Genomic DNA, 21919 nt, shown 5'->3' with positions numbered 1-21919 from the left:
ACCGACGCCGCCACGAAGAAGAGGCCAGGATAATGGCCTTTCGCTTTCATTTAACTCTTGCTGTCCCTCCTCCTCTCCTTTAATCTGTCATCATTTAAGTACCATGCCGAGCACTCAACTGGGCCGTTCGTTTTCCTGCCTCTTCTACTATCCCTCCGACTATTCTTTCAACTTTATATATATATAAACACAGCATGAAAGTCAAGTCGAAAACCATAACCACCATATAATCTGCACACCACCACACCATGTAAGAAGGAGAAGCACTAAGACTTCGCTCCCAGCTGAGGGTCCAACCCTCCGTCATGTGCGTCTGCGTCTAAGTCTCGGCGCTTTGCCAGAAGATGATGAGTATGTCACGCACCGAAACGTCGCAGTTTCAAGACACCGCCACCCATCTGGAAGCCCGAGAACTCTTCACCAGCTGTATACACCAGGGAAGCGTACAATCACATTTACCTTATAACATACCAGTCACATTAATGTAACAATCTGTCAGTAGCCTGAATGACGACATTTTGTAACACGTACTGCTGGGAGAGGTGCAGGAAGAGAGTGCTGCTGTGGGAGGTACCGACAGGGGTGTGGAGCCGTGCTGATTCCAGTGCCTCGGCCAGCTGCGACAGGTGTCTCTACCGAGGATCCCTGGCGCGAACAGCACAATTGAGGTAGTCCTACACATTCTCGATTGGGTTTTGATCTGGGGCCACAGCAGTGTGATAAACTCATGCTGGTGCTCTTCAAACTACGCACGTACACTGTGCATTGTCCTGCTGGTAGAAGCTATCGTGCCGAGGAAAAGCACACTGCATGTAGAGCTCCCCGAGCATAGATGCATATTTGTGCCAATCCATTGTGGCTTGCAAAATGAAGAGATCAGCCACGAAATGGTGGACCCTTCCGACCATTGTCGCATTGTGTTTACTTTGCGACGTTTCGCGCCATACACGCTAACAGCCATATGTCACGATGCAGCATGAAACGTGATTCATCTGAAAAGGCCACATATCGCCACCAGTGGACGTCGAGTTGTGGTATCAGTGTGTAAATTGCAGCCTTCGTCGTCCATAAAAAGCAGTCAGCATGGGAGCGTAAACAAGGTGCTTGCTGTGGAGGCGCACATGCACCGACTTTTGCTGAATAGAGGGTGCAGCCCCTTGTTTCATCTTGGTGGTCACGTGATCAACAGTCGCACATCCATTCGTCTGTGCACATCGCTGCAGCTGTCGTTCACCCCTGTCATCTTTGGCCTGGGGCGTACCACAGTTGCCTCGGGGCTTTTTTTTTTTGTCATGCACGGTATACTGTCACCACGCCAGCATGTGAACAGTTTACAAACTTAGCTGTTTGGGAAACACTTCCACTCTTCACCTGAGATGATGACCACGACCTTTTGACATCAGATGAATCACTTCGTTTCTCCATCAAGGTAACGACTGCACTGTCTTCCCCGTCCCCTGACACGCTTCATATACCCTCCTCCACTGCTAGAGCTGTGACTCCTCATCATGAGTGCTCTTTGACGTGAAACACAGACTTTATTTATATTAATGTGAATGGATTGTATGGAACTTCCTGGCAGATTAAAACTGTGTGCTAGACTGAGACTCGAACTCGGGAGTCCGAGTCTCGGTCCGGCACACAGTTTTAATCTGCCAGGAAGTTTCATATCAGTGCACACTCCGCTGCTGAGTGAAAATCTCATTCTGGAGTGGATTATATATTTACATTGCTTAAATCCTGTCTAAAACATTACTTATCAACCATAAAGGAAGTTGCAGTTGACATAAAACTTCATTGGTTCATTTACGTAATAAAATGAAGACGTGCGAATTCTACATCAGGTTTCATTTTTTTTTATATATATAATTGCCGTTCCTGGCGTGTAAGGCCTTCAGCTGTAATTGTGGTTATTTGCCTTAAAGCTCTAATTTGGTATTGGTATTTTTAGCAGTAAGCCTTAAAACCTTATTTCCTGCCACGTCTGGCGTCTGATGCCCTCTGTTTGGTTTATGGCTACTTACCTGTAATCTTTTAATATTTGTAAGTTGTAAATTGCAGCGAGTTCTCAAAGATTCTTAATTTATTTTATTGCCATTCTTGGCTTATAAGGCCATCAGCCTTGATGACAGTTGCTTCTTTTTAAAACATTATCTGTTGTATCTGTATTCTCTGGTGATTGCTAAATTGTAACGCACCGAAATCGCTATTATTTTACACCGTTGTTCATTCCTTCATTAATAACGTGTAGTTTTTTATTTATTGTTGAGTCTGGAATTACTGGTTTAAAATAAATGTGTATAACTGTAAAAGGGAAACCAATAGTAACTGACTATGGCCCTGTCCACAATCGTAACCGAATCCTGGCTTCCCGTGACTACCAGGTCTCAAATACCTGATTTCATTTTTATTCGAAATGATTGTTGAATAGACAGACGTCAAATATCGTGTGACCTCCATTCTGGTTCTAATATCTAAAATTGCATTTATCCACAGATAAATAACTTAACTGTTTCAAGTTCAGTGATCGTAACTATTTTCATAATTTCTACCTCCGGCAGTGCATATCGTGTTTAGAACGCAGAATTATTTTCAGAAGGAAAACTACTCAAGACGAGTTTGCACTGTTTCCTAGTTCATTGGTAAATACTGTGTTTTAGTGGGAAAATTTAGTTGTCAAACCTATAGTAATATGTGAGAAGTCAAATGTCATATGTTGTTTCAAGAGATAACGACCCCCCTAAATTTGCACTAAATGCTGTGGAATAATTACGATAGCCTTTACAAAATCCAAACAGGTATAAATTGAGTTCACGTCTATATGGGTGTTCCGTTAAAGTAAGACCAGTTCTAAGTGTAAATTTTATTAGTTTTTGACTCCATAGACTGGCCATACGAAAGCCACTCCAGGTTGTAGCTAGCTCATGAAGTTTAGCAGGTGCGATTAACTGCTCGTAATAAGAGGCATTAAAAGTACATGACTTTAATAAAAGAGTAAAAGCGCACAGGCTGGTTATAACTTACATATATTTCATTATATTTTGTTGTTGTTTTTAATTAGCTTCACATAATGCTCTACATTTTTAATTATGTACATCTTGCAGGCTAGTTACATAATAATATCACACAAGAAGATAGTTTTATTGTTGGACACCAGATATTGTCTATGAAAGCAAACCAATAACTTACTTAGGGCTTTTGTTTATTGAGGGGATTGTGTTTGAGATTGATCAGTTTGTCTCCCAAGGAATTTTCTTAAACGTTTTGAGAACTAGTAAGTCAATCCTATAAGATTGTATTCAACAATGCCGAGACAGCCCACAGGGTGGTTTCACGGTATGATTGGTAAGCTGGTAACTCGTGAAGGAAATGGAAAAAGTATTTGGAGATGAAGAGGCAGAAAGTTACACTTGCTGAGTGTGTTCAGTGGGAGTGTAGATAAGCGTGGGAAGAAGTAGTAAGCTAGTGGAAATATGGACACTGAGCAACTGTCTGACCAACAAAAACATAAGACACTGAAAGATTCAGTCCGTAGTATATAAGGGGAGATGTGTGAAAAGCAAGGCGTTTTGGTGTAGTGGTTGATGTAGTAATAAGGAATTTAATAGCAGAGGTTTTGATAGAGGAGAGGGGGGGGGGGCTGGTGAACACTTAAATACATTTCCAGCGCTGTACTAGCATTTGTAATTGTGGCAGTAAAGGTAGCGTTCTTTCATAATTGTACAAGGAGAGCATTTAAGTGAAAGAATATTTGTGATTTTGTAGTTGCATTGCTTTTATGTAGTTCCTTACAAATATTTACTCTGCCTTCTGGTTACCTAAAATTTTTTAAATGCATGGTGGCAGATTTTGTCCAGCCAGTAAGCTCTGAACACTTCAGCGATTGAATGCAAAACAGACTATTGGGCCTGGAGTTGTCAGTTGGCTTATGAAAATCTAGCATGTTGGTAGCTATTGCCCCATGCAGTTTCTTAATGAAATGATCATGGTGAGTAGGATTATTTGCATACCTAGTGAAGTCTTCGACTGATGTTCACGTGAAGGCGTCACTCAAGGAAGGATAAGGGATGGGGAATAGCAGGCACATCACAACCAGCTGTACTAGATTTTCCATAGCATTAAACTAGTCATAAGCAGAATTTATTTATTTCTTAGTTGATCCATCATTGGCTGTGAGGTCAACTTGAAAAATAAAATGTAGGCGAAGATATACATGAAGCAGAAGCTCTAAATTATTGCATTTGAAAGGAACATGCGTTCATCACCAGAAATATCCTCGCATAAGCACTTTTATTGCATGGAATACAATTAAGGTCTCCCACCCAAGCGAAGTCATCGTAGTTATGTCAATGGTTCCAATGAAACAGATAAAGAAACGCAAAGCAAAAAAAGAAATTGTGGTCACTTGATTGGTAACCATATCTAAAATGTAACCCATCAACTCAGGAACTTCGCCCTGTTTATTGTATTTTTTGTTTTTCTATGTACATAACTGCAATAATTTTGCGTGCATGATGATTTCTGGATGAATTATGTTCAAAAGTATGTGAAATCTTATGGGACATAACTACTAAGGTCATCAGTTCCTAAACTTGGACACTACTTAACCTAAATTATCCTAAGGACGAACACACACACCCATGCCCGAGGGAGGACTCGAACCTCCGCCGGGACCAGCCGCACAGTCCATGACAGCAGCACATTAGGCCGCTTGGCTAATCCTGCACAGCATGAATTCCGTGCAATGAAGTTTCCTGTGTGTGGATGAGCATACATTTCATTTTTCAAATGGAGTTTGTTTTGATCATCAGAATGCTGTAATATGCAAAGTGCTGTTGGGATTAGTACGATTTTGCTTCTTTCTCACCAGATAATCAATTCATGCAGGCACTTACAGGGGGGGGGGGGGGGACTCGTGCATCTGATAATCATCTGAAACAAGGGTCAGTGGGGTCTTCCCCATCAAAATCATGTTCCCTACCATCCATAAATTCCATATCATCATTTTCCTCTACGTGAACCATCATACACTCCTGGGAATTGAAATAAGAACACCGTGAATTCATTGTCCCAGGAAGGGGAAACTTTATTGACACATTCCTGGGGTCAGATACATCACATGATCACACTGACAGAACCACAGGCACATAGACACAGGCAACAGAGCATGCACAATGTCGGCACAAGTACAGTGTATATCCACCTTTCGCAGCAATGCAGGCTGCTATTCTCCCATGGAGACGATCGTAGAGATGCTGGATGTAGTCCTGTGGAACGGCTTGCCATGCCATTTCCACCTGGCGCCTCAGTTGGACCAGCGTTCGTGCTGGACGTGCAGACCGCGTGAGACGACTCTTCATCCAGTCCCAAACATGCTCAATGGGGGACAGATCCAGAGATCTTGCTGGCCAGGGTAGTTGACTTACACCTTCTAGAGCACGTTGGGTGGCACGGGATACATGCGGACGTGCATTGTCCTGTTGGAACAGCAAGTTCCTTTGCCGGTCTAGGAATGGTAGAACGATGGGTTCGATGACGGTTTGGATGTACCGTGCACTATTCAGTGTCCCGTCGACGATCACCAGAGGTGTACGGCCAGTGTAGGAGATCGCTCCCCACACCATGATGCCGGGTGTTGGCCCTGTGTGCCTCGGTCGTATGCAGTCCTGATTGTGGCGCTCACCTGCACGGCGCCAAACACGCATACGACCATCATTGGCACCAAGGCAGAAGCGACTCTCATCGCTGAAGACGACACGTCTCCATTCGTCCCTCCATTCACGCCTTTCGCGACACCACTGGAGGCGGGCTGCACGATGTTGCGGCGTGAGCGGAAGACGGCCTAAGGGTGTGCGGGACCGTAGCCCAGCTTCATAGAGACGGTTGCGAATGGTCCTCGCCGATACCCCAGGAGCAACAGTGTCCCTAATTTGCTGGGAAGTGGCGGTGCGGTCCCCTACGGCACTGTGTAGGATCCTATGGTCTTGGCGTGCATCCGTGCGTCGCTGCGGTCCGGTCCCAGGTCGACAGGCACGCGCACCTACCGCCGACCACTGGCGACAACATCGATGTACTGTGGAGACCTCACGCCCCACGTGTTGAGCAATTCGGCGGTACGTCCACCCGGCCTCCCGCATGCCCAGTATACGCCCTCGCTCAAAGTCCGTCAACTGCACATACGTTTCACGTCCACGCTGTCGCGGCATGCTACCAGTGTTAAAGACTGCGATGGAGCTCCGTATGCCACGGCAAACTGGCTGACACTGACGGCGGCGGTGCACAAATGCTGCGCAGCTAGCGCCATTCGACGGCCAACACCGCGGTTCCTGGTGTGTCCGCTGTGCCGTGCGTGTGGTCATTGCTTGTACAGCACTCTCGCAGTGTCCGGAGCAAGTATGGTGGGTCTGACACACCGGTGTCAAAGTGTTCTTTTTTCCATTTCCAGGAGTGTATGAGCAAAGGTTTCATCTCCGTTGGCCAAGTCCTCAGGTGTACTCTGCCACCTGTCCTGCAATCTACGATCAGCTCCCCTGCGCACGAGGTACACGGCAGCTGCCTCTCTCCTGTTTCTGACTGCCAGATGAAGCGGCGTCCGCTCCCAGTCGTCCCTCGCGTCGACAACGGCACCGTACCGGATCAGCCACTGGACGCTCCGATCGGCGCCTTCCCTCGCAGCCAGGTGGAGAGGGGTCCTCCCCCAGTTGTCACTGACTCTGAGGCCAGCCCCTGCAGCCAGCAGGCGACCGCCGCACTCCACGTGCCCGTTCTTGGCCGCCAGGTGGAGGGGAGTCCGCTGCCAGCCGTCTCGGGCGCTGGGGTCGGCGTCCACCTCTAGGAGGCATTTCACCGTCGTCGCGTGGCCCTCCTTGGCCGCCAGGTGCAGCGCCGTCCTGCCCCAGTTGTCCGCAGCACCAGAGTTTGCCCCAGGACGAGGAGCCACATGACAGCGAGCTCGCGCCCTTCCTTCGCAGCCAGGTGCAGAGGAGTCCTCCCCCAGCTGTCGGTGGGCTGCCCTGAGCAGGAACCCGAGAGCGCGCTCGTGGACCTCCCTGGCTGCCAGGTGCAGTGGCGTCCTCCCCCAGTTGTCACGGGGACTGGGATCAGCACCAGCCCTCAGTAGCTGCGCGACGACCTGCTCGTGGTCTCTCCCTGCAGCTTTGTGGAGAGCAGTCTGCCTGTACTCGTCTCGGTGGTTCACGTCCACGCTCGCATCCAGCAATCCCTGCAGTTCTATCATGTCCCCGCTCTCTGCTGCTTTGTGCAACCATGAACCCATGCTGTTGCTCTGAGCTCTGACACCCTGAAGAACAAAGAAAAATATTGGCATTGTAGTTATCTGTAATCGTGCCCCTGAGCTCTAGAGGAATCGTCTTTGATTGGTGATGAAAACGTCCTTAGTCTCGTGTTCTAACCTTACCAACGCCGGCCGGTGTGGCCGAGCGGTTCTAGGCGCTACAGTCTGGAACCGCGCGACCGCTACGGTCCCAGGTTCGAATCCTGCCTCAGGCATGGATGTGTGTGATGTCCCTAGGTTCGTTAGGTTCAAGTAGTTCTAAGTTCTAGGGGACTGATGACCTCAGAAGTTAAGTCCCATAGTGCTCAGAGCCATTTGAGCCCTTTTTTTGGGGACAGAGGTTCGGGGTTCTGTCTTGCCTTTGGAGAGGGAAAACTACTCTTACAGGCGAAAGAATCAGCGATGTTCAACAAAATGAGGATACAATGGAAACAACTGCAGTTAAGACACATATGTATATCCACAGGACATTGGGCAGTAATTAAAAAAGTGTCATGATGATCTTTCCATTGACAAATAGATTCCAGAATAGTCCCCCATTTGGATCTCCAAGATCGGACTGCCAAGTCAGCGGGAGGGTGACCATGAAAAGAAGACTGAATAACCAACGAAAGGAGAACGTTCACAAATTTGAAACTAGTAGGGAAGATAGAAACTCTGAAAAGGGATATGCATAGACTCAGCCTAGATATAGTGGGGTTAAGTGAAGTGTTTGAAATAGAAAGAAGACAAGGATATCCATCCAAATGAATGTAGCGTAAAATAAACGGCAGCAGAAAATGATATAATAGGAGTAGGATTCGTTATGAATAGGAAGGCAGCGCAGAGAGTGTGTTACCACGAACACTTCTGGAATAGGGTTGGTTCAAATGGCTCTGAGCACTATGGGACTTAACATCTGAGGTCATCAGACCACTAGAACTTAGAACTACTTAAACCTAACAAACCTAACTAACCTGAAGTTACCACACACATCCATACCCGAAGCAGGATTCGAACGTGCGACAGAAGCGGTCGCGCGGTTCCAGACTGAAGCGCCTAGAACCGCTCAGCCACAACGGCCGGCCATAGGATTGTTCTCATCAGAATTGACAGCGAACTAACACTGACAACGATACTTCAGCTATACATGCTGACGTCACAAGTCAAAAATGAAGAGATACAGAAAGTATATGAGGATACTGAACAGGTAATTCAGTTTGTAAAGGTAGATGAAAATCTAATATTCATGGCGGACTGGAATGCGGTTGTAGGGGAAGGAGTAGAAGAAAGGATTATATGAGAAAACGAGCTCTGTAGTAAGAATGAGAGAGGAGAAACACTAATTGAATTATGTAATAAATTTCAGCTTATAATAGCGAGTACTCGGTTCAAGAGTTGCAGCAGCAGGAGGTGTGCTTGGGAAAGGCCAAGAGATAAGGGAACATTTCAGTTAGATTAGATATTGATCAGACACTGATTCCTGATATCAGACTCTGGATTGTAAGGCGCACCCAGGAGCAGATAAAGACTCAGGTCACAATTTAGTAGTGTTGAAGATTGGGTTGAAGTTTAAGACATTGGTCAGGAAGAATCAATACTCAAAGAAGTGGTATACAGAAGTACCAAGGAACAAAGAGATGTGCTTCAAGTTCCCTGAGGGCACAGATACTGTGATAATGAATAGCTCAGGAGGTGGTTCATTTGAAAGGAAGGGTAAACCTTTATAAAGGGCAATCATAGACGTTATAAAGAAAAACTTAGGTACAAAGAAGGTAACTGTGAAGAAACCATGGCTAACAGAAGATCAGTGAAAGAAGGAAGTACAAAAATGTTTAGGAAATTTCAGGAATACAGAAATACAAGTCACTCAGGACTGAAATAAACAGGAAGTGCAGAGAAGGAAAGGCGAAACGACTGCAGGAAAAATGTGAGAAAATCGAAAAAGATGTGACTGTCAGAAGGGCTGACTCACCATATGGAAAAGTCAAGACAACCTGTGGCGAAACTGAAAGCAAGGGTGGTAAGAGTGTAATGCGAATTCCAATGTTAAATGAGAGAAGAAAGTGCATAGGTGGAAAGAGTACATTGGTGGCTTCTCTGAGGGGGAAGCCTTGTCTGATAATAGAAGAAGAAACAGGAATCGATACAGAATAGAGGGGGTGATCATGTATTAGAATCAGAATTTAAATGAGTTTTGGAAGACTTAAGATCGAACAAGGCAGTAGGGATATATAACATTCCATCAGAATTCTTAAAATCCTTTAGTGAAAGTGGCAACAAGAAGACGTGATCTACACAATTCCTAAGATTGCAAGAGACGATAAATGTGAGAGCTACAGAACAGTCAGCTTAACAGCTCATGCATTGAAGGTGCTGACAAGAATAATATGCAGAAGAATTGAAAAGAACATAAAGGATGTGTTAAATGACTATCAGTTCGGTTTCAGGAAATGTGAAGGCACCAGAGAGACAGTTCTGACGTAATGGAAGCAGGACTGAATAAAATTCAAGATACGCTCGTAGGATATATCGATCTGGAAAAAGTGTTCGACAGTGTCACATGGTGCAAGATGTTCGAAATTCTTAGAAAAATATGGGTAGGATACAGGGAAAGACGGATTACTATATATTATGTACAAGAGCCAAGTGGTATATTTTCTTTTGTCCCTACTGTTCAGTCTGTACATCGAAGAAGCAAGGTTGGAAATAAAAGAAAGATGTAAGAGTGGACTTAAAATCAAGATGAAAGGATATGAGTGATGAGATTGCTGTCCTTAGTGGAACGGAAGAAGAATTACAATATCTGCTTAAGGGAATGAACAGCCTAATGAGTTCAGAATATTGATGGACAGTAAATCGAAGAAAGGCGAAAGTAATGAGAAGTAGCAGAAATGAGAACAGCGAGAAATGTAATATCGTGATTGGTGAACACGAAGTAGATGAAGTAAATAAATTCTGATACCTAGGAAGCAAATTAACCCATGATGGATTGAGCAAGTCTATTAGTATCAAAAATAGGCCTTAATTTGAGAAAGAAATTTCTGAGAGTGTACTTTGGAGCATAAGAATGTGAGGTAGTGAAACATGGACTTTGGGAAAACTGGAAAAGATGAGAATCAAAGTGTCTGAGATGTAGTGCTACACAAGAATGTTGAGAATTAGCTGACCTGATAAGGTAAGAAATGAGGAGGTTCTTCAGGAAATCGGCAGGGAAAGGAATGTATGGAAAACACTGAGAAAAAGACGGGACAGGATGCAAGGACACCTGTTAAGACATCAGGGAATAACTTCCATATTACTGGGTGGAGCTGCAGAAAGTAAAAACTTATAGAGGAAGACAAGGACTGGAATACATCAAGCAAATAACTAAGGACATACGTTGCAAGCGCTACTCTAGGTGAAGAGGCTGTTGTAGGAGAGAAACTCGTGGCGGGCCGCATCAGACCAGTCAGAAGACTGATGAAAAAAAAGAGGAAAAAAACGTTATGTGTAGAGAGAGTTTTACAGAGAGAGCTGTAGAAAGTAAAGGATGGAGGATTGGTGTTTAGTGTCCAATTGACAATGAGCACATCTGAGACAGAGAACAAGCTCCTATCAAGGAAGGATGGAGAAGGAAATCGGATGTGTCCCTGTAAAGAAACCATCCCAGCATTTGTCTTAAGTGATCTAGGGAAATGACGCAAAAGCAGGATGCAGATCTGAACAGTCATCCTCCCGAGTGCGAGTGTTGTAGAGAATAATAACTGCAGGGGAAGATGGAGATTGGAATACACCAGACAAATAATAAGGATATAGAGTGCAAGTGCTGCTCTAAGATGAAGGGGGTGGCACAAAGAACAATTCGTGATATGTGGCACTGAAACAGTCAAAATACTGGTGACTACAAAGAGAAGCTGTCTTCTGTTATAATGTCAAAGTACATGAAAGTGAGTCGACAACCGAGTACATAGTGAGACAGGGTTGAAGCGTATCCCCTAAATTTAATCAAATTTGTCGTTGAGCAAGAGGATGATATCGTTGGGAATAACACAACTGGCATTCTGGAGGTCAGGGCATGTATGTAATATTATGTTAGTTGGCTAGGTAGGTTGCAGAATATAAAAAGACAAATATGCTGACCAAATTGGTAAAGTTCAGTGGCAAAAAGAACAGGACTTCTGGTCAGATCTGTATATCAACGAAAAATCAAATAGGGATAATGCAGGAGTAGGTCGCCTAACGAATAAGAAATCTGGAGTGTGGATGAACTAGGATGAACAGCACACTGTCGTGTAATCAAGCCTAAAACATAATATGAAATCTTCAACACCAGTAAATAAAGCAGAAACTATTTAAAATTTGATCTCTATAGCTGTCATTTTCATTTGTCGGACTCACTTGAAATTGTAGCTCACGTGAGCACTTAAAAATAACATGAACGTGGAAGTTCTATTATTATTGCGATCAGTAATCTGGGAAATTAAGTATGCAAAATATATGATTAAGAAACTGTTTTTATTTGATTGCTAGAGAAATTTCACACTTTATTGTCCTGGAAATAGAACGCCTTCTTCATGCAAGTGAAACCTATGGATATTATTATACCCCTGAGAAGAGACAACGACGCCAAAACAAAAGAATCAGCTAAGTACAAATTTAATAGTAAGTGCTGGGTGCATGTCTGTTCAACGTCATTCGAAAGTGATAAATATCCGTGATGCAGGTAAGTCATTGTATAAATGCTCCTATTATTAGAAAAGGCGAGTTATGATACTGTACACATTACTGTAGCTAAGAGAGATACAAAAATAACGCGCACCACAGTAGTATAAGTTTATATGCTTGATGAAGAAACTGGATGAGTATGTGGCTAGTTAAAAGAAATTATTCAGGTACTTAAGGAAGATGAAAATTTTGTTTGGATTAGGGAATGGAGTTCATAGTAGGGAAAGGAAAAGTACTAAAAATTGTAGGGGGCATATGTTGCTGGAGAGGAATGAAAGGAGAAGCAGTCTATCAGAACTTAACGTAATTGCTAACATTAGATTTAAGTATCGTCAAATAAGGTTGTACATGTGGAAGAGACCTGAAGTCACTGCAATGTTTCAGGTAGGTTACATAATGGGAAGACAGAGATTTCGAGATCAAATTTGAACTACACAAATTTTCAGAGGCTGTTATGGATTATACTTTATTGGATATGGATTGCAGATGAAAACTAAAGAAATTGTACAAACATAAGAAATTAATGAGATGTAATAATTAATAATTTGAAAGAACAAGACTTCTGATAACTTCTGATTTCCTGTCAGGAAGGTGGCAGTTCGTAGTAATAGACGGCAAATCATCGAGTAAAACTGAAGTGATATCAGGTGTTCCCCAGGGAAGCGTCCTGGGACCTCTACTGTTCCTGATCTATATAAATGACCTGGATGACAACCTGAGCAGTTCTCTTAGACTGTTCGCAGATGATGCTGTAATTTACCGTCTAGTAAGGTCATCCGAAGACCAGTATCAGCTGCAAAGCGATTTAGAAAAGATTGCTGTATGGTGTGTCAGGTGGCAGTTGACGCTAAATAACGAAAAGTGTGAGATGATCCACATGAGTTCCAAAAGAAATCCGTTGGAATTCGATTACTCGATAAATAGTACAATTCTCAAGGCTGTCAATTCAACTGAGTACCTAGGTGTTAAAATTACGAACAAGTTCAGTTGGAAGGACCACATAGATAATATTGTCGGGAAGGCGAGCCAAAGGTTGCGTTTCATTGGCAGGACACTTAGAAGATGCAACAAGTCCACTAAAGAGACAGCTTACACTACACTCGTTCGTCCTCTGTTAGAATATTGCTGCGCGGTGTGGGATCCTTACCAGGTGGGATTGACGGAGGACATCGTAAGGGCGCAAAAAAGGGCAGCTCGTTTTGTATTATCGCGTTATAGGGGAGAGAGTGTGGCAGATATGATACACGAGTTGGGATGGAAGTCATTACAGCATAGACGTTTTTCGTCGCGGCGAGACCTTTTTACGAAATTTCAGTCACCAACTTTCTCTTCCGAATGCGAAAATATTTTGTTGAGCCCAACCTACATAGGTAGGAATGATCATCAAAATAAAATAAGAGAAATCAGAGCTCGAACAGAAAGGTTTAGGTGTTCGTTTTTCTCGCTCGCTGTTCGGGAGTGGAATAGTAGAGAGATAGTATGATTGTGGTTAGATGAACCCTCTGCCAAGCACTTAAATGTGAATTGCAGAGTAGTCATGTAGATGTAGATGTAGATGTAGATGAGGTATCATTAGTTAACGACTGGTGGAAACAACTGAGAGGAATACACCAGAATACAAATGCATAGCTTTGGGTGTTGAAATGATGAAGGCAGAAGAGGATCAAATAGAAAAAAAGATGAAGTCTAGTAGAAATTGTTGGATAGCACAAAGATACTGAACTTATTTGATAACAGAAGGAAGTAAAAATACCCTGTAAATGAAGCAAGAAAACGGAAATACAGACATCTAAAAACTGAAACTGAGAGAAAATGCTTAATGGCGAACCAGGAATTGATGGAGAAGAAACGCAAATTTGTAGAAACAACCACGACTACAGGACAAAGGTGTTACTCGTAGGAAAATCAGGCTTTTGAAGAAAAGAGAAATATCATTATGAATATTAGGAGTTCTGATGGCAAGCCAGTACTAAGCAAAGAAAAGGCTGCAAGTGGAACGAATATAGAAAAAGGCTATGCAAAGGAATCGAACATAAAGCTGATATTACAGAAAGGAAAATGGGAATAGATGAGCATGAGATTGTAGAAATGATACTGCGAGGAGAAACTTACAGAGCAGATAAAGACGTAAGACACCTAAAGTTGACGAAGCCGAACTTACGAAACTAATCCACTTGCTGTTCAAAATATATGTATGTTGCCGTACGCTGTCGTCAGCACACCATGCAGCATAGAGGTTACGAAAGTATCGATAGAGTCCACGGCAAGACTCGCTGGAAACGGACCGCCAACACCCTCTGAGCCGCCGGTATTTAGGATCGCTGTAGCGGACCGGAGGTCCAGTTTAGCCAGTCAGTTCGAGCCTGTATGCCGTGGAGTTCCAGTGTGTCACCGAGGTGGAGCCCCAGACTTCGCCTCCAGCACAGAGACAGGCAGCACACGTCAGCCTTATAGTGAACATAGCGGACTTTTACTTCAACAGCATTGAGACTATGTGGACTATACGGAAGAGAGCTTGCACCACAACACATGGAAACTTATAATTAAGTAGCTCTTTGTTTATGAATAATGAACCCAGTCATTAATTGCTTGCAGTTGGTGTTATAGATCGAGGATACTGGCCACCAACTAACATTCTCCCCTTGCTTCCCGTGGTACAGCTCTACAGAGACAACAAGACGAGATTCCCCCAGACTTCTATGTGAATGTAATAATTCCAATTCCAAAGAAGGCAGGGGCTAAATGGTATGAACGCTACAGAAGCACACTTGCTAAATACTGACACGGATAATTTACAGAAGAACAGAGAAACTGTTATAGCTGACATCAGGGAACATAAGTTTTGTTCCAGAGAAATGCAGAAGCCTACAATGACCATATGACCCATAAGACAGTCTGAAGAAAGGCAAACCTAGGTTTATTGCAATCTTAGATATAATGAAAGTTCTTGACAGTACTGACTGGAATACACTGTCTGAAATTTTGAAGATGGCAGGGATAAAATATAGGGAGTGGAAGGATACTTAAAACTTGTACAGAAAACAGACTGCAAGTGTAGGAGTCGAAAGATATTAAAGGGAAACTGTGGTCGAGAAGGGAGTGAGACAGGATTATTGCCCGGCTTGTATTTATTCAGTCTCTATTTGAGCAAGTAATAAAGGAACAGGACAATAAGCAGGAACTTTAAATTTTATTAATGGTGTTGTTATTCCATTATCAGAGATGGCAAAAGACTTGCAACATCAATTGAACAGAAAGAAAAGAACTAGCTATCTCGCGAGAAGTGGTTACCATTAATAGTTTTGGACCAGAAATGGTCACAGAACTGCACCTCAGAAACCACATGGACGAATTACTAAATGATCAGACACATTTAAGAAATAGGAGATTTTTAGATAATTTCCATTCAATATTATGTGCTAGCTGGTAAAGGCATCCCTGCCCCCCCCCCCCCCTTGCCCTCTCATTAACCCGTTAGCAGAGCCACTTTCATACCATGTATCTATCTTACGTTAAACAACATACTGTTGTTGCTGTTCATGGGTCTTGAACATTTGTATATGCCGTAGAGCACAACTTGTCTTAAGCTGATATATAGTGAAATATACTGAAATACAATCTTGTAAGATGTAAGAATATGTATACAGACAATCTCATACAGACATACTTTATATCCAGGATGATGTTATATGTAATATCACATAAATGTGTCGATACATATGTGCATAAAATATATTGCACAGTTGATCTGTTTCAGAAAAGTTTTTATTTATTGAAGACATGGAATGTGTGACATGTCATATTGCAATAAGGCGCATATAATGCATAAATTATTCAACTGCCTTAAACTGACTGACACACATGAAACACAAGTCTGTAGTAGAGCGTGGTATCCTGTTTTAATAATATAAATTGTGCTTATTCCATTATCATTGTTTCATATGAAAACGAGGGAGCGTAATGTGGATTCTTACACAGTTTTTAACCTTAATTTAGTAAATCATCACGAATACTGTGTAACCAGTTTTATCAAAAGTAACCAATTAGCCTTTGTAGCCAAATATTGTAAGAGCCATGGAGCTGCATGGATACATCAACATCAGTGACTTACATTTTCATAATATTTTTCACACCATTAGATGTTTATAGAAGTAATGATGGGTAATAAGTGGCAGGTACTCCAAAACATACATTTTTTTATTTTTTGCGATTTGTTCTTTAAGTTGTTCTGTTGGTTCGAGCTGTATGTGATTTGTGCATATCATGTATTCAAGTATAAAGTGAGATTTCAGATCAAATACATCAAATTATTGATACCATGTTTTTATGACCATCCAAGATATTCTGTCTTTTGGGTAGATAACTTACATACTACGGTGGCACACCACAATAAACAAGTTTCCCATTCCATTCTTTAATCAGGTGATTGTGTTGCTCGATTTTTCAACGTACTCAGAAATTCTGTAAATGTGTTTTCTCCCCAACTATCTTAGTTCTCATGTTTAGATCGTACACAAAAAGCGATTTGGTGCGGCCCATGGTAAATATGTTAACAATGGTAAGAGTATGTGTAATGTATGCCCTTTCACGATCTACATGTACTTAAGCTCATTTGATGGAGACACGTTATTACAGATGAAAGACCTAAAGAGCGGATGCGTCGTCATACCACAAATAGAATTAAATAAACCAATCACAGCACACGTCAACAAATATTTGACAAAATTCGCATCACCTCCCCCGGTCACGCCCGCCCACCCAAAAGAACACTGCTTCTCGTTTTTACTCACCATTTCAACACGGTTGTCACCACATGTTACTATCCTGAAGCGTGGAAGACCTTCGGAATTGTAGTTTTCCCTTTCCTCAAGCCGCACAAACTCCATACTGACATTTCCTCTTACAGTTCCACCAGCCTAACTGAGTTTATTCAGGTCGGGGTGGCCGAGTGGTTCTAGGCGCTACAGTCTGGGACCGCGACACCGCTACGGTCGCAGGTTAGAATCCTGCCTCGGGCATGGATGTGTGTGATGTCCTTTGGTTAGCTAGGTTTAAGTAGTTCTAAGTTCTAGGGGACTGATGACCACAGCAGTTGAGTCCCATAGTGCTCAGAGCCATTTGAACTAAGTTTTTAGCAACGTGTTTTAATTCCTCCTCTCCTGACACATCCATTAACACCTGCAGCAACAACACTTTTCTCCTGTTCACCAGTGTGGCTACCTACGATGACCAACTCCTGTACCTCACTCATCTCCTATCCCACCAGATCAGAAAAAAAAAACTGTATTTTTGGGTCCCTCGACTTGGAGAAATCCTGACCATGTATGGTACTCCAGATTCCAGTCTTTTTCAGACTCTACAATTATGCACTTCACATTAACTAAACCCAACTTACTGCATATATCCCATTTTCGCGTCCCAGCACAGTTTCCCTACCCCATCTTTTATTTTTTCTTAGCTTGTTTGTCAGCCTGTAGAGCAGAGATTAGTTACAGCAGGTTAGTAAGTTTCATGAATTTGGCAGGATTGTTATGCTGAAATAGAATTACCTTTAGTCAGTTCCTTTATTCATCTAACAAACAGATTTCTTTATTGAGATGTCAGACCAAAACCTCTCAACAGAACGTCAGGTGCATTCAGCTTCCACTAGGCTTCCTCTGTCATTCGATCTGCTAACTTCTGGCCACTTGGCATAAATCATAAATACTTTGAAAGAATTCACCATCAGTCAAGGCCACTCTCCCTGCAGTACAAAAGACAAGTACCAATCAGTAGGCTGTTCTTGATACTCACTAAAATTCCTGTAACTCTTGGGGAGCGACTCTGCACTCTGACTGCGGGATTACTTGCAGAATTTCTACTCTCTTTTAATCTATACCTCTCTGAGCTTTTTTTCCGTTCTGCATTGATTCAGGGTGCACACAGCCCTTTGCAATGTCTGTCTGCAGTACGATCTTAGAAACTTTCCTCGACATTTGATCATCTTAATGTACTAACTTCCACTAGAAACTCCTCCATTACGTGTTTCTGAAGGTTACCACTGGTCCCTTTGACCTTTATCCTAGTCGCCTTGACAAACTGTCAGGAATAGTCCTCACAGGCGTGTTTGATCAGCCGATGAGGTGCAATCAGGTTTCAGTTGCCTCAGGACTCATTATCACGTCCTAAATAAAATTATTTTGGGTTTGAGGCCACATTGTGATCAGTAAAATTCCGACGTTTCTTGAGGAAGGTTCCTTGCAACAGTCGCCGAAACGTCGGTATTTTACAGATGGCAATGCGGCCTCAAACCCAGAAGAATTTTATTGATTGTGACATCGGCGGAGGAAGCCTACGTTTACATTAGCACATCCTGTTTGTCGAATGTCTGCTCCGTGCGCCTGAATATGTATTGTGATTTTTAAACAATGCATTAAAGTAACACTAACTATAATTGCTTGATAGGTTCCCGGGAATTACGCCGGACAACATTGTAAAAACTGAGATGTCGGGACCAGCAAATTACACTTACTTTCGGCAAGTTTACCCATTATGTGGCGTCCGGGAGAATTAAACAACGAGCAAGCAGGGCACTGCTGAGCGAAATAATCCGTTATACTAGACAAGTCCAAGTCTCCTGAAGCCTGCTCTCACTTAATCTGAAGATCTCGTCGTGTCTGTCAGCGGATTCCTGGGAGTGGGTGGACAGCTCTACTTGGGCACTTACTTACTGCGCGCGGCAGCAACTCACGGCGCGTCAAAAGTCTAAGTTCCAACGCCTTACACACCGGTCATTGCAAGAAGAGAAATTAAGCAGGCGGACTGTGTTTAATCTCACAGATAAACCACTGAGTGACGCTGCAAGGTCAGTGATAGGAAAGGGACTTAATTTTGCGCCTACTCCCAAGACCAGGAGTTCATCTGTGCCGCTGAACAAGGTGTTTTAAAACTTCCGAATGATGCTGCTGAAGAAATAAGCCGAGAGGCTTGCAGATCAATAACCAGGATGCCTGCACCCAAGAAGAACGTCACCATTGAAGAAAGAGGAGCGCTCCGTTCTTTAAAAGAAGAAAATGATGAAGTAAATTTATCAGCTGACAAGTGTAACGCCACTGTTCTGCCTGATACATCTTATTTTCGCAAGATGATGGACGTACTACAGGATACAGCGTATCGTAGTCTCCAGAAAGATCCGACGGAAGACATCCGCTCTCCTCAAATCCAGCCAACTTCCTGACCATCTGAAGGAGAGTATAAGAGAACGACCACCACCAGTTCCGCCACGACTTTATGGCCTGCAAAAAGATACATAAGGAGAATTTTCCGCTTCGTCCTGTCGTCAGTAATATAGGTGCCTCAACATACCACCTAGCTAAACATCTGGCTTCTCTTCTGAGTCCCATGAAACTCAGAAGATTTTATACGGTGACTGAAGAACGTGCTCCTTGAATCTGCCGACTTACTAGTGAGTTTCGATGTGATTTCTTTGTTCACACGGGCTCCTCTGATGGACTCATTACAACTCATAGGAGCTAAGCTGGAAGAGGACATCTCACACCTTTTCAAACACGTACTTACCTCGACTTAGTTTTTATTCATCGACCAGTATTTTTAGCAGACTGACGGTGTTGCTATGGGTAGCCCTCTGTCTCCCATAGTAGGTAATCTTTTTATGGAAGATTTCAAGGACAAAGCACTTCAGACGGCGATTTTGAAACCTAATTGTTTTTGGAGATATGTAGATGATACGTTTGTGGTATGGCCGCATTGGGACATCAACGCTTCCTTCTTTTCTGGAACATCTGAACTCCCTACCTACAAGCATCTGTTTCACCATGGAGGTAGAGAAAGATGGTGAGCTCCTGTTTACGGATGTTTTGGTTCGTAGAAAAGGAGACTGCTCGTTGGGTCACAGTGTGTTCCGGAAGCCTAGGCACACAGACTTGTATTTACAAGCTACGAGCTGTCATCATCCCTCACAGCGCAGCGGTGTATTACGGACGCTAGTGCATAGGGCTCGAGCCATCTCAGATCAGAACAGCTTATCGGCAGAGCTTAGCCATCTGCGCTCTGTGTTTGCCCAGAATGGGTACTCCGAGAAGCAGATGCAGAACACAATTCGACCAGCACGCCCCAAACCTCAAGAACAGCCTGAAGAAGCAGAGAACACCACGGGGTTGGTTTCTCTACCGCTTGTCGGTGGCGTGTCTTTTAAGATGGGCAGAATTTTCAAGAAATACCGGATTAAATGTGTTTTCCGGTATCTAGCACGAGTGCAATCAATGCTGGGCTCTGTTAAAGACAACCTCGGCCTGAGGAGACCAGGAATATATAAAATCCCGTGCCACTGTCGGAAGTCTTATATAGGCCAGACGTGTCGTACGGTTAAAGTCAGATGTGACGAACGTAAACGTCACACGAGGTTGGGTCACACAGAGAAATCTGAAGTTGCTGAACACTGCCTTGACACATGACACGGCATGAACTATGAAGAAACCGAGATCCTCTCGTATGCTTCCACATACTGGGACTCCATCATCAAAGAGGTGGTCGAAATACGTATAAGCCTTGGTGGCACTAAGGAATCGTCAGTCGCACATTAGCAACTGCACCGAGTCAACGCAGATGGGAAGCCTTAGCGCAGATCCTTAAATCAAGCGCCAACACCCCGCGCGCGCGAACGGGGTCCGTCGCTCCGGGTCGCATTTTCCCGCGGCGCGGCGCGCTTCCGCAGACCGCGACCCGTTTCTCCAGCAGAGGGCTCTGGTATTCGATGCCGCCTACGATTGGTCTTCGATGACGTTATGCCCCCGCTGGCGCCTGCGCTGTTCTAGAAAGCCAACATATAAATTGGCGAGCTTCTCAGCGACGCAATCTGCCTCACCGTGTTCAGTAAGGTCTTCGAGGCCATCCTCTCTCACCGTATTCACCGCCACCTTAACCAGCACCACCTCCTTCCCCTTACCCAATGTGGCTTCCGGCCTTCCTTCGCCGCTGACGACCAGCTTCTTAACCTTACCAATCTTCTTTCCCTCCAACTTAACTGCCGTCGCTCTGCTGCCTTTGTTTCCCTTGATTTGGCATCCCGGGCTCCTCTTCAAACTCCAGAACTATGCTCTCCCCATCAACTTCGTCCGTCTTGTTGCTTCCTTCCTTCCCCGTCGTCCTTCCTACGTGACTATCCACAATTCCAACTCCCATACTTTCTATCCCTCTGCCGGCGTGTCCTTTCCGCCCTCCTCTATCTTGTGTACACTGCTGATATGCCCAAACCTCCCCCACCTGTACATCTTCTCCAGTTTGCTGATGACACCGCCTTCCCAGCCCTTTATCTACCTTTCAACGGTCCCAAAGTACCCTCCAAACCCACCTTGACCAATTCACCACTTGGTGCAACCATAGATTCCTCGTATCAATCCCTCCAAGACCCAGTCGATCATCATAGGCTGCACCACCCGCTCCTTCTGCCTCCATGATTTCTACCTCACCATTTATGGCCGTCCTATCCACCTCACTCCTACCCTCAAATACCTTCTCCTCACACTCAACCTCTTCCTCACCTGGACTCCCCATGTCCTTACCATCCAAAACAAAGCTCACAACCACCTCCGCCTCCTGAAACTCCTGTCCGGCCGGACATGGGGTCAGCATCCTTCCACCATCCTTCACACCTACAAATTCTTGATCCGCCCCATCCTCTTTTATGCCAGCGTAGCTTGGATTTCCGCCCCTTCCCGGTTCTATAAATCCTCCCATATCCTCGAACGCCATGTGCTTCATCTCGCCTTCTGCATCCGCCTTCCGTCCACCGCGCGCATCCTCTACCACCTCATCCCCTTCCCCCACCTTCTCCTTTTCCTTGAACGCATCCGCACACTATGTATTGTCCACCGCCTTGATCCCCCTCACCCCCTGGTGTCTCCCTTCGTCTCCACCCCCAACCAGTTGCCGCGCTTTTAC

General features: G+C 44.1%; 1 protein-coding gene across 1 annotated transcript in view; it reads right to left on the bottom strand.

Moving 5' to 3' along the window:
• Positions 1–16866, bottom strand: part of LOC126291473 (serine/threonine-protein phosphatase 6 regulatory ankyrin repeat subunit C-like) — a 44713-nt gene extending 27847 nt beyond the window's left edge. Inside the window, exons 1-2 of the mRNA XM_049984983.1 lie at positions 16771–16866; positions 6496–7300 (exon numbers count right to left, since the gene is read on the bottom strand). Coding sequence (XP_049840940.1) covers positions 6496–7300; positions 16771–16866 — 901 coding nt within the window. The remainder of the gene's footprint in view (positions 1–6495; positions 7301–16770) is intronic.
• Between the last annotated feature and the right edge of the window lie 5053 nt (positions 16867–21919).

The sequence above is a fragment of the Schistocerca gregaria genome, chromosome 9 (assembly GCF_023897955.1).
Source record: "Schistocerca gregaria isolate iqSchGreg1 chromosome 9, iqSchGreg1.2, whole genome shotgun sequence".
In the NCBI taxonomy this organism is placed as follows: domain Eukaryota; kingdom Metazoa; phylum Arthropoda; class Insecta; order Orthoptera; family Acrididae; genus Schistocerca; species Schistocerca gregaria.
Note: the sequence above shows the minus strand (reverse complement) of the source record. Positions and strands in the feature narration are given on the sequence as shown.